At 37.7% G+C, this 14,039-nt stretch overlaps 1 protein-coding gene across 1 annotated transcript; it reads right to left on the reverse strand.

The window, feature by feature from the left end:
- Positions 1–1,623: 1,623 nt before the first annotated feature.
- EAE98_006115 (uncharacterized protein) lies at positions 1,624–8,736 on the reverse strand (the record flags this gene model as incomplete). The annotated part of the gene is made up of 1 exon (XM_038953737.1): positions 1,624–8,736. One exon carries the CDS (start codon positions 8,734–8,736, stop codon positions 1,624–1,626), a length of 7,113 nt encoding a protein of 2,370 aa, XP_038810132.1.
- Positions 8,737–14,039: the final 5,303 nt, after the last annotated feature.

The raw sequence follows: 14,039 nt of genomic DNA on the forward strand, positions 1-14,039 counted from the left end.
GGAGCAAGGTAAAGGAAGCGGGAAGTATATAAACCTTCACTCCTCTTTCTTTTAGTCTCTATTCGAATTTTGAGAACATAGAGAATACTTTGCCTAATGGGTGAAGAGCGGCGTCTTGAATCATAGGTTAGGGGGATGAGATGGGGATTTTATGGAGAAGATAGATGAGATGATTGATGGAGCGAGGCTCATAGCGATAGGGATGGCGATGAGGATAACGATGGCAGTGGTGATGTTCATGTCGTGGATGTAGTGATTGATATTATGGGAATGAAAAAGATTAATGGAGAGATAATGACAATAAAAACAAAGTCTCGACAGCTCTATCCTTATAGATTTCCATCTTCGCTCTCTATATCATGAATTGCTCGAGAAGACACAAAAGATTCTGTTATGAAGCACCAGCTGTTCTTTTTTCGTTGCAATTGGTGTGCGTGTTTGCTCTTCCGATTTGATGGGGATTCGATGAAGGGAGAGAAGGGATATTTATATTAACCGAGAGATTTTAAAATGGGATGGGGTGGGCTAGCCTAAACCTCCTGGGTATGTAGTGAATCTTTCATCAACTGTTTCCCGATTATGTAATGAGCTCTTTCATCTTATGATGAAATCGTAGTATATAAACTCTCTTTTTTGTCTTCTGCTCTTTTCCTTGTAAATTTAATTATTATACGAAATCTCTTTATATTATGATATTAGTTGCCTTTATGTATGGATGGATGCCAGAAGCTGTTACATCAAACATATCACATCATGATCGACGCGGCTAAGAGTGCAGAAAATACCTTTATGTTTGAGCAGCCAACAATCTCGACTTCTGAGAGTCTAAGCGAAAGCTCATACTGGAATGATTCACGAGACGGAGCTTTTGTGGCTCCAAACCTGTGTCTTGATCTCAAACGGATTGAAATCTTGAATTTGAAGGATAGGCCTCACGATCTTGATGTTAAGAAGAGCATGCCCTTGTGACAATTTAGTCCTTGGGCTCTGCTCTGGTTCAAGACGCTGGCAAGATCAAATTCATGTTTCCGTTGTGAATGCGTTCTCCATTACTATACCATCTGGATTTGACAGGTCTCTCAGTTTGATTGGAATATGATTAAATTACTAACAAGGTGTCTTCAATTCTTCCTAGGCATAATGGGGTGCTCTATGGTCGGGCCACAACTGTGGTTGAATATACACTGTTCCTGTCGGCTCAATGACTTATCCTTTAAACAGATGAAGACGATATGCAGTCTCTAATAGCAGAGTAGAAAGATGGAGAGTTGCTACTAGCGCCGCATCTGCCAAGTCTCCTGCACAAAATTACTTGTACTGTAGGGTCTCCTGAACTTTCTCTTTCTCTAGTCTATAGATGTTTAGAACATTTTGGATGGCCTTTTCATTTCTCATCACACAAACACGATATTCCAAGATCGCTTACTTTTGAATGAATTAATCAAGTATAAGCTCGCTTTGTAAAATGTGATCAAGACTGAGTATAATCTTATTTACTCGCTTCAGATTCTGAACAATCTAGATGAAAACAACATATCCATTATCTTCCCCTAGTCTAGCCTCTCACTCGCCGAGGGAAAGCAGTTGGAAGTGGGATGCAGTGGCTCTCGTCTTTCTTGAACGCTAGGGATTAAACCAATCATAATTATTGTGGTTCTTGAATACCTCGTACGCTGCAAGGCTTTTGGTCTTCACTTCAGGGGTGACAAAGTAAGCGTTTTCTGGATTTTCCGAAGTCATTTTGGGCCATTCGTAATGTCGATCCTCGTAACTGATACGGTGCTGATCAAATTCCTCAGGGGTGATCAGTCCTGTGTCGTACATCAAGGTCCGGGTATGATTGAAGATTTCGTCTTGGGCCCTCTCCAAACCGTTCCCGTTCATGTTGTCCTCGACCATTTTCTGGAGCCTCGCATGATTGTTCTCCCAGAATTTAGTCCAGGACCTATCAAAGGTCTGTCTCATGAAGAATTGGTTCAATGTGGAGTGGAGTCGGACAACGTAGTCATGGGCATTTATTCCGAACTCCTTGAAATTATCCTTGTGCTGACTGGCCAAAAAGTGTGCGCGATCGTACCGCTCGCCACCCGATTGGGTCTTCTGTTGCTCTTTGCGTTCGACCATTACTCTACGTCGTTCATCTTTGGCTTGCCGGGCAGTGTTGTACAAATTGTTTGCAACTCTTGGGTCATAGGCGCCTTTACCTTCTTTTGATCGTTGAGTGTTACGTTCTTTGAATTTTTCTTTGAATAGTGCCCTATACGCCCCTTTCGTGATGGTTTTAGCTACTCCATCCGTCATCATTACTTTGCCTTTCACTTCCAAGCTCTTGACAGTACCTTCCGAGTCGATGAAGTTTATTGGATCGTTGGTGCAGTATCCGTATAGGTTTGGTCCATCCACGGTCCCAGCAGGATCTGGCGACAGCCATCTCCCAAGCCATGAAGCATAATATCGTGCACCACAGAGATCAAGACCAGTCTCTGAGTCTCGAAGGTATTGACGAAAGCGGTATTCTCGTGAAGCACCAATCTGTCCAGCAGAAGCCTTGAACGTGCAGGCGCCGTACGGCGAATATTCTTCGTAGTTGACAACCCGACCTTGTGCATCGAGCTCCAAACTGGGACTTGCTTCGTACCTGAAAAGAATGTCTCGAATAAAATCGTCTTTACTTTCAACAGAGGCTATGCGAGATGCTCCGAGGATAGATGAGACTTTGCTGGTCCTTTGAAGCGTCCCATTACCAGTGAAGGTCATTTCAATCTTGGCCTCTCCGATTTGGATTGTATCAGCCATCTTGCTTCCGAATGAGTCTCGAATTGAGGATCGTTCGGTAACTTTTCGAACTCTTTGTCCTTGACGGTTGTAAACAAAGTAGGTTGTCTCAGGAACGCCGTTGTTCACTGTCTGCTTCGAGCTTGATGACAACATCTGGTTGTAACCCCATTGCAAAGAAGAAAACCCGGGCATTGAGGTGATAAGTCCAAGTTGGCCTGCATCGCTGTCGTAACCGTATCTTTCTTCAGTTCCTGATACCACGGTACGACTCAAGCGATTACTCGAGACATTTGGGTCCAGGAAGCTGGGTTCTTCATAGAAGTATCGCCGAGTCCAACCACCGACCTTCCTATCGGACGTAGGCTGGTGACTCATGGAGGTCATATTGCCGGCCCTGTCATATTTATAAAGCTCAAGGAACTCGCACAGTTGCTGTTCACTTCTTTGTCCTTGGCTGGCAAGACTCCCAGCTGAACTGTAGGGTCTCGCCATTGATCCGTTTCCGTCGCTGCTGTCAATTTGTTCTCGGCCCGTGGCCGCAATCAGCTGACCAAGAACGTCGTAAGTATATGAAGACACAGGTTTGATTTGTTGATTGCGGAAAAAGACGTCTTGCTGTGCATCATTGACCTTGCGGATTTTGCGACCCAAACAGTCGTAAGCAGTGGTAACATCCTCTAACACCTTGCCGTTCTTGTCACGAACCTTTTCGTTTTCCAACTGTCTGGTGAGAGCGTTATAAGCATAAGCTGCTTGAATTTCATTTCCGTAAGTAATAGCCAGCACGAGATTGTCAGCCGCGAATGTGGTTTGAGAGATGATGGGCTTCCAATCTGACGCGCCTGAAGCAGCCGGAGATGACATGCTGACTTGCGTGAGACGACCCAGCCGGTCATAAGATTTCTTGGTCTGGTTCTTGTTGACATCGTGACTTTTTAGAACCTGTCCGTTATGATCGTAAAAGTCATGCCGGTCGTAGACAGTCTTTTCCATCTCAACTCGACTCTGCCATGAAATTACTGTCTTATATTCCTTGCAAAGCTGCATGCTCTGAGCAGTGCAGTTCCCTCGATTGTCATAATTTGAGAAGATCGCGATGCCGGATTGGTCCATTTGCTTCCAAATCTGGCCATGGAGATTGTAATCTTTGGCAGTTGGATGTTCCTCCCCGTAGATGAGTGACGCAATCAGTTGTTTAGTGTGGAGCTTGGTAGTGACCCACGTCTCCTTTTCTCTTCGAAGTTCATCATAAAGGAACAATTCAATGGTGCCACGTCGATCCCATGATAGCAGAGGCTTCCCTTGACAGTCTGCGAAATTAAAGTGGTCTCCGCCGTCCATAGTGCCTTGGTATATACATTGGTTGAGCAAATTGAATCGCCGGGAGATGACAGCACGCCCCTGCGTATCGTACTCCGCGATTATGTTGTGATTGCCGTCGTGCACATATTCAACGTTTCGAAGGAGTAAATCTGCGCCCTCTGTCTCCCTCCAGACATCACCTTCAGTGGTAATACGAGTGACAACAGGGGCGACTGGGTATTGTTCGGATTTCTCGGCTGCCAGGCGCTGCAAGTCGTCACCTTTCTTTCGAGTCTCCAGCCAAGATATCCACTGCAAATTGCTCAAAAGTCCAGCCACAAATCTTCCAATATCTGGGTCCCGAGAAGGGTCGGAGATGTGGATGGTGTCGCTTACGTCATAATGGATTACGCTCCATGGAGAATATACAGTCTTGCTCCAGGTTGCATTTGGAAACAGTGTAACGACTTCTCGTTGCATGGCGTCGTGGATTGATGTTTGAACAGGCACATCCAGATTTGACGGCGGTCTTGGCAAATGACTGTGGGTGTAAAACGCTTGGTAGGTCTGAACAACTTCATCATGGCTGTTTTTCAGAACACAGCTCTCACAACGCCACTCAGAATCTTTTTGGCCATGGTAGTCGAACTTCTGATACGGACGAGATTGGCCGTCGAGGTACGTAATCGACAAACTTACATCATACTCACCAGCAACCCCTGAACCGTCACGCACAATTGAGGCTATCGCTGCAGTGTAGAATTTATCTTGTGCCGTACCATAACGATGGCGACGCTTGAGGTCGTATATGACTCGCTCGTCTGCTGAGCCCAGGAGCTGCTTACTCAAAGCCTCTGTGGGCTGGTCGAAAAAACTGTCGATGAGATCCTGGTGGGGTGTTGGATCTAGTTCTTGTACAGTCATACCCGTGCTTTTATCAGGTTTGCCTACAACGGCGGTGCCGACAACGTGCCCTAAGGGATCCAAAAGACACTCGTGTATGTTGGAGTTCTCATCGACGATGACGACCGATTGCAATTTCTCGTAGTCGTTCTGCCAAGACACCTTATTGCCAAGCGCATTTGTCACGCTTCTTTTCAGCAAGAAGTATTCATCAAACTCGACAGTGGACTGATTGCCGAAAGGATCAGTGCTAAAGTTTGGAACGAAAAAAGCTGAACGCGCAGCTGCAAGCTCAGTACTTTCTTTTAGCGATGAGAAGAACTGGGTCCCGGATTGCGCCCAAAGACATCCATTCGTGTCCAGGTCAACGTACCCGCCTTGTTTGACTATTTGTGACAGGTCCGCCTGGTTTCTAAATTCGCCTGTTTGCAGCATCATATCTTCAAGCATCTCAGCAGTAAAGCCAAGAACGAAAGTCTGGTGCGCAATAGAGAAGGTCTCAAGCTTCCCCAGCGGTAACACTTTAGTCAAATCAGAGCTTCTGTAATAGACGCGAGTTTCATGTAACGTCTCATTTCGAAGGTTATTTGTCTCCCGGCTTCCTAAAAATTGTTCCAGTCCGTTAAGATCGACAATTGTCGATAGCTCTGTGCTATTTATGCGGTACAGCTCTGTGTGACACGGCAATGGTTTACGGAAATTGAAGGCATCGCTGATCGAATTCGTGTATGCAATTTCCTCGACCTTGATAACAGTTGACAAGTCCAGGACTCCTCTCCCAGCCCCAGTATTATATGGACTGTTAGATCTGCTCTGATATGTGATCGTCGCCGATTTTTGTGGGTCACCGAATTCATTGGTACTTAAAACCATGGTGTGAACAATATGTGGATCACTTGTCTGCATCTCGAGGGTTGTTGTCAATATCTCGCTTGGCAAGACCCTGATAACACCATTGATGGTTTGATCTGTTTTGAGCTGGACGCTAATAGTATTGTACGCATGTTCAGTCACGACATACGGAATACCTTCAGGGGTAGAATCATATGTTTCTGATCGCAAAATTTTTCCACGCAAAGACCGCTTAGCTTCGTGAATATCGACTTGATAATCCAGCTGATGCAAGCGATGAAAGATGGCCGAAGATGAGAAGTACGGCCTACTAGTAGGTCGATCTGAGCCGGTACTGTACCAAGTCTTTGTCAATGACGACGAAGTGGTGAAGAAAAGGTCCTTCGTAGGGAAACGTTCCTCTTCGTATTGCTCGACCATGCCAAAGCCGCGGAACTCTCTGTCTTGTGGATCGAAAAAGCCATCGTGATATCTGTATTTCACAGCTTTGGATATGCTGGAGATCTGATCCGTAGTTGTGATCTGGCTGACACAATGAACCGGAAATGGAAGCCTCGTTTCCCAAGGATGCAGCTCGGACTCGTCGGCGAGGTAGAAATGGGTAGAAGGCTCATACTGAATATCCACCTGTAATCCCATCCCATTCGTATAGGATATCAGAAGATGTGGTTTCGCTGAATTCATTAGGTCCAAGTATCGCAAACACATTGCATCAGCTGCATCATGAGACGGTCCTGTCCAGCAAAGACACGATGTACCAGAACCGAGAAGATCCACGACTTGAACAGATGCCAAATTGTCTACTAGAGGGAAAGCAGCAATGTATTCTGCGTCACTCCAGGAGTTGCCGCATAGATTATAGTATAGATTTGCACCTCCATTTGGGAGTATGTACAGGAGATCTGCTGTACCTGAGCCATCCACATCGATCAAGTGGATTCTCTTAGGAGAGAAAGAATCGTCGTTATCAAAGACGGGTCCATTAGACATTATGACCTCGTTACTGAATTTACCATAACCAATGTTGGACCAATATGACACTCGTCCATTGGAAATCGCAACGATATCCGACAAGCCATCCCCAGTCATATCAGTTGATTTGACAGACAGCCTATCGTCACCTTGAAGTCTAAAAGTTCCGGTGCTTGGTACTTGTGAAACCTGATGGGCGCCGAAACCAAGCTTGCCCAGTGATTGTTGCCACACAAGGGAATCAAGTGATCGCGGGTCCAGGGCATCTGCGAGACCGTTTCCAGTTAGATCTATATATATCGTACCGTCAGACGACACTAATGTAGACGAGATAGAAGATAGGGTAGAGAAGTCTGACCACCCGCCAGTTTCGTTACGTTCAAAGTAGCCATAAGGTCGACCGAACGTGTCAAAACACACAAGGTCTGGGTAGCCATTGCCATCTAGATCTTGCAGATGATGCTTTTCTGGCAACCCTGACACAGGCTGTGAACAGAGAACTTGGGTGTCTGTGAACCATGGTCCCATTTTATTTCGTAGAGCGCTCTGATTGCGCTGGAAATACAGGGTACCGCCATCCAAAGTGGTTAAAATTCCTGGAGAGCCTTCGCCATTCAAGTCGATCCATTCAGACTTCTCAAAGGTCACACCTGGCAGATATGGTATGTTTGATGTTTCAGCCTTTTTCAGCTGCAGTGTCTCTGGCGAAGGTAATATGCTGTACTTGAAGGCAAGAGGAGGCATAGATTTTGTGATGTAACTAAGACCACTCGCCTCGTTCAGCACTGAATGACCGAGAGTAGTACAGGACAACAATAAACTACCATGCGGATTCTCGTTGTATTGCAACATGAGCGACGAGGTCAGAGCATCCTTCACACCTATCTCATCTGGGAAGTGATGGAACATCAAGATCCTACGACAAAGCCGATAGTTTCTGATCTCAAACCCAGTGGAGCAGCTTGTGAAGGGGTCTTTACGGGTCGTCCAGTTTTGAACGGCCGTGGTGAGGGGAACGTCTTGCGCGTGCTCACCATAGTCAAATACCACCTCGAACATCCATTGCGATGGTTGTACGGAAGCTTCCCAATCTTGTATCTGGCGGCAGGGGGTGGTGTTGCCGTACTTGATCGACTTGATGTATTTTTGCCGCTGACGGGAATCGCTAGAGCGATTCATTTCGCAAAGAGGCATTCCATCCTCGAAGAGGCCAGATTCGTCTTCTCGTTTGTACGAGAAGTGTATAGCATTACCCAAAGTATCGTAAGTCTCAACAATGAGCCAGGCAAATATACATGGTCTATCCGTGGCTCCGTTCGAGATCCGAGAGTCTTCATCGCGTCCGAAGATTGAAGTGACGTTTTCGCTATTGATCGTCCTCCAGTGAATGTCCCAAGGGCTGGCCATCTTGCTCCAGCGCTCGATACGCATAGATTGCGAGACGACCCGTGGTTGATATTCACGAACACGAAATTCCCCAATCGTCTTCTCCTGCCATTTGTCATTATCGAGTCGAGGAACGAGGTCATCTTCGCCGGAGAGCACAAAAATATCCTTCTCGTCATCATAAATGGGGATATTACGAGATGTTTGTCCGACGACGGAAGAGAGTGAGAGACCCCATCCGAAGCCAAAAGCACCGTTGCCATGCCCTGAATCGTAAGTAAGATTCAGAGCAGGCCCAAAACCGGATCGAGAGCTCGAGATGGGGATGGGTACCGAAAATGATAAAGTCCCATTCGCGCCGTTCACATCGATGTTGGCTCCAATTGACTTGATAGCTCCTCCGCCCTTCCCAAGACTAGGAAATGAGCCAGGAAAAGATGGTCGGCCATGGGAACTGCTGCCGCCATCCCCAGCCTTAGCCGCACCATGCTCCGAATGACCACTTGCTATATGGGTCTTCTTGCCTCTATTTCCACCGTACATTCTAAGGGATTCACCAGAGAATTGAACTGCTAAGTTCAATTAATAAATGGATGTTGCCTTGGTCTATCTCAAAAAGATATTGACTAAGCTTTAACCATGAGGTATAACCACAAGATATGACCATAATATATAACCTTAACCAAAGAATCAATCCTGCTAGGGAATGTCTTGTGAGCAAAGGTTGTCCAACCCATACAAGCTTTCTATGTATCTCTAAAGGGTTAGGAATCAAGCTAGTGGGCAGCTTTCAGCCAGCCACTGTTCAGCACCAGGGTTGAGAACGAGAACGGGTCCGAGGTCGTGCAATAATTGTGTGGTATGGATGCCGCTTTTGTGAATCGACGGTATTCTGAGAAAACATGCTGCGTCTGGGGGACTTCATGATAGGTTCACCCGACCAAACGGATAACTCGATCGAAGCGCTTCCGATTTAATATGCCGCTGGGGTGCGGAATTGGCGTAGTCTATTACCGAGGCCGATAACGCGCATTTGGCACAAACTCCAAAAATGGATTTCTGCCTAAGCTAAAACCTAATTTAGAATTTAGTGGTGTGTATTTAAGAATAAGAATTCTTTAATTTAGTATACAACCTTAAATAAATCGATAAAATGAATAGAAAAGGAATATGTTTATTAATTAGAATTCAAGAAATCGATTGATATAATTGCTTTTGAATTATCTCAAAAATTGAAATTTATATTCAATTTAATAATACTTTAAGAATAAAAGATTGAATATCGAATTTTAATCTTCTTAAAATTGATTAGAATATTTCTATATTAAATATAAATTTCAATTTTTGAGATTATTCAAAAGCTATTATACTAATCGATTCCTTGAATTTTAATTGATAATTTTGTATTTTTTGTTTTTATTTTATCAATTTTTTTAAGGTTATATATTGAATTAAAATATTCTATTTGGTATTAAAGATATCATTTAAGGTTTGATTAGTTATTAAGCCTAATAATTAAGGTATTAATATAAAATAGATTTTTGAATATAATAAAAGTAGTTAGAATTGAATATAAATTTTAATTTTTGAAATAGATAAAAAAAAATATATTAATCGATTTCTTAAACTTTAATTAATAATTAAATCTCTTTTTCTTTTTTTCTATTAATTTCTTTAAAGTTATATATTGAATTGAATTTTTTTTTTCAATATTATAGAAACTATTTGAAATTATATTAGTTATATGATTTATTAAATAAGATAAGTTTGAATTCGAGTTTTAAATAAGAATCCTTATTAAGCTTATTTTGCTTGCTTTATTTATTCCGAAGTAGTTTATATATTATAAAAAAAACTATTCAAAAATAGATTTTAAATATTAGTATATTTTTTATAGAAAATTTCGAAATGAATTCTAAAAATATATAAATAAAGCTAACCCTAAAGGTTATTCAATGATATGATTTATTTTACAAAAAGTCTTCTATAAGGTTGAATTCTATCTTTTTTTATAAGATTTCTATAAATACATTATACAGATTCTAAAATTTCTTTTTTCATTAGGCAGAAATCTATTTTTGGGGTTTATGCTAAATGCGCGTTATCGGCCTCGGTATTATTCACAATTAGGCGGCGGCCGGAATGTTCTACGATCATGGCCTAGATCCCTTACAAATGCCTCGCCTCACTGATCCCGCAACCCCCTAGCTAATTATATGCTCAGTTTTTTATTCAGTTTTTAAAATGTAACTTTTCTATACCTTGTCAAAACTATATAAATGTTGTATTCTAATATTTCATTATAGCAAATTTATTGATTTGATTTCGATTTAAATAAATGTAATAAGTCGGGTACCCCACTTTCTGATCATCCCCGTTCTAGGCCACTTTTCATACAAAAAATGAAATTTTTAACTTTCCTATTTATGGATAGAATTCATTGAAAATTTATATATATATAATATAGATTATTTTTAGCTTATTGTGAAAATTTCAGATTTTCAGGATTTTTTTTGTATTGAAATCTAAAGCTTTAAGAGATTTAATTTTTAAATTTGTATAAGAATTATATATAAATTTGAAACTTTATAAAATCTTTAATAACTTTTTAATAAAAATTACTAAAAATAAACTAAATTTTTTTATTATGAGTTAATAATATATTTACTCTGAAGTACTGTAAAAGAGTAGAAGGTGGTAGGGTCATAAAGTAGTCCTTCATAAATATTATAGATAAGTTACTAAGATATAATATCTCTAGTAAAAAAAAGAAGGAATAGATACTATATAGTATATCACAAAGTATATAAAAAAATAAATAGAAATTTGATTGCTTTTTTTAAATTATATAAAAAAAACCTATAAATATTAATTACAAAAAGAGATTATATAACCAATACTAAGTTTTATTCATATTCCTCTCTATATAAAAAAATTGATTATTCCAATCAAATCAAAAAAAAAAAGAAGTATATTTTAAAAGAAAAAAAAATAAAAAAAATAAAATAAAGATGGATATAAATATTAATAATTCAAAATATAGCAATTTATTAATCAGCTTTTGATATCAATTGATATAACTTTATTGAATTTTGATAAAATTATAATAAATTAATAATTCAATAATTTAAAACTATTTTCGAAATTTATTATTAAATCCGATTGCTTTATTGATTTAAAATTTCAATACTTTTATTAGTTTTGTATTACTTAGAAGTCCTTTTTTGTATCTCAAATTCTAATTTTTTATTTATCTTTGAAGTCTTATTATATCTAAATCTCTTGTATTTTGAAATATTTAAAAATTTGGTTTTACTTTAATCTAAATTTGAATCTAGATTATAATTCGAATTAAGATTTTTATTTAAAATATCATCTGGATTTTTTTTAGGATTTTTATTAGAATTAGAGTTTTTATTATTATTAAGCAAAATAAATCTAATTTTTTTTTTATTATTTGATTTAATATATATATATTTATATTTATTTTTTGAAATATTATTAATAAATTCAAAATAAAACTTATTTCCATAACTTTTTTTAATAAACTTAGTATTATTAAATATTTGTATAAAAAAAAATTCGGAAATCATTTTATATTTTTTATATTATTCTTTAAAATCTTGATTATTTATAATAAAAAGATTCATTATTTTATTAAAAATAATTATATTATTTTAAAAAAATTTATTAATAAAAGTTTACTCAATAAGGTTTTATAAAGTTAAATAATATTTAATTAAAAATTCAGGAATTTTGTATTATTTATTATCAATAATATGTTTATTAAAAATAAATTTCAAATTATAATAAATTTTTATAATATTTTTATATTTCATTTTATTTCTAAAAACTAAATTTATATTACTATCAGAATCTAGTTTTATTGTTATATATAGAATAATAAATATAATAAATAATTTATTTTCTTAATTATTTATATTTTAATTGAAATTTATTAGATTATTATTAATAATAAAAATTTAAAGTATAATGTTTATTTTGTTGAATTATTCAAATTTGATTAGTTTAGTGTAACCTGCATACTTTTTTTTTAAGATTATATTTTAAAAATATTCCTTTTCAAAAAATTTATTAAATTTTCCAAAAGTTTTTTTAAAAAGATTATATTATATTATATTTTATTTGATTTTTATTTTTATTTTATTATAAAAAACTCTATATATAAACTTGTTAATATTATTATTAATTAAATAAATAATATATGCGATAAGATTATTAGTATATATTGTATTATTTTTTATGTATAGTTTTTTTGTATTATTGTGTATAAAGATGTAATTAAAAGTTTTATTAAATTGTATAATAATTATAAAAAAAGAAATAAAAATCAAATGAAATTCTCGATTTATATATTGTAATGTAATATTTTATTAGATTCTAAATCTTATTAAAAGATTTATTATTAAAAGGAATAATAATAATAATAAGTAAAGTCGAGATTTATCTTTTTATAGTAATTATAATAACAATATATCTTTACAAATTCTTAAATTAATGATATAAGAGTTTTCTTATAGAAATAAAAATATTAATTTACTAGAATATAAATACTAATTTTGTAAATATTAATTAATCTATTCGAAAAAACCTATATTAATATTAATACAACAGCATTTCGTTTAATAAATTTGAATTTGAAAATATTAAAAAATTTATTTCTCTGCTTTTTGTTAACTATAAAGCTTTTTTTAAATTAATAAAAATATATTTTATAAATATAAATATTATTGATTTAATTCTAATTTTTATATATATACTAAAAACGTTTGAATAATATCTTTTTATTAATACAAACTATTTTAAGATCAAAAATATCAGTAAATTAATAAATATAATATCTATAAAGATTAGAAAATATTTAATTAATTAGTATTACTATTATTTACTAATTAATTTGTTTTATAATATACTTTTTTTTAAATATATAAAATCAATCCTAAAACTTTAATATCTTTAAACCACACTTACAAATTTTAAATTGAATAATATTTGCTTTCTTTTCATTTTTCTTATTCTCTAAATTATTACCTTCCTTTTCTAAAAGATTATCTTATCAAAATACAATCTTTGTCACGGTCAATCCGTGTAAGGGCTGGCGAGGGCACGTGAGTAGCCCCTGCGGGGCTACTTCGGGCCGACGCCAACCCGCGCACAATTATAAATTGTAGAATTTTCATAGTTTAGAAGGATTAATGAAAAGTCTTTGTGCTACATTACACCTAGTTGATTCATTGCTATTATCTACTCTAACAATTCTTTTCATTCCCCTATATAGAGCAATCCGTCAACTATTTCTTAGTCGAGCAACCATCGGTACCACTATGGTTTCAACAAGAAGAACACCTGTCCCAAGGGGAGAGCGGGATACCCGCAGTGCGACTCAAGACCAATCCGGTGAAACTATCGATCAATTCCTGCAGAGTATCGGCAGCGATGCCCACTCGGCCCAATTGCACCCCCCTGGTGACAACGAGGATGTGTCGTTGGCCCAACAACTTAAAGAAATGAAAGAAGAAATGGCAGCTATGAGAGAGGCTCACAGGGTGGCTATGGACCGCATCTTATATGCAACCACCCCGGTCGAGCATAACCGACCCGCAGCCGTACCGAATGCAACCCACCAGGGTACCAACCTTGATCGGGGAAAACCACCGAAGTTGCAGAGATTGAAACAATACGAAGGAAAGAATATCGAGGAAGCTAAGAACTTCTTCTTCCAGGCAGAAATCATGTTTCGAAGCGACGGTGGGTACCATTTTCCCACCGATACTAAGAAAATAGAACATGTCATCCAATACTTTGAACGGCAGCCCCTGGCGATT

Source organism: Botrytis deweyae, assembly GCF_014898535.1.
Source record: "Botrytis deweyae strain B1 chromosome Unknown BDEW_012, whole genome shotgun sequence".
Lineage (NCBI taxonomy): Eukaryota > Fungi > Ascomycota > Leotiomycetes > Helotiales > Sclerotiniaceae > Botrytis > Botrytis deweyae.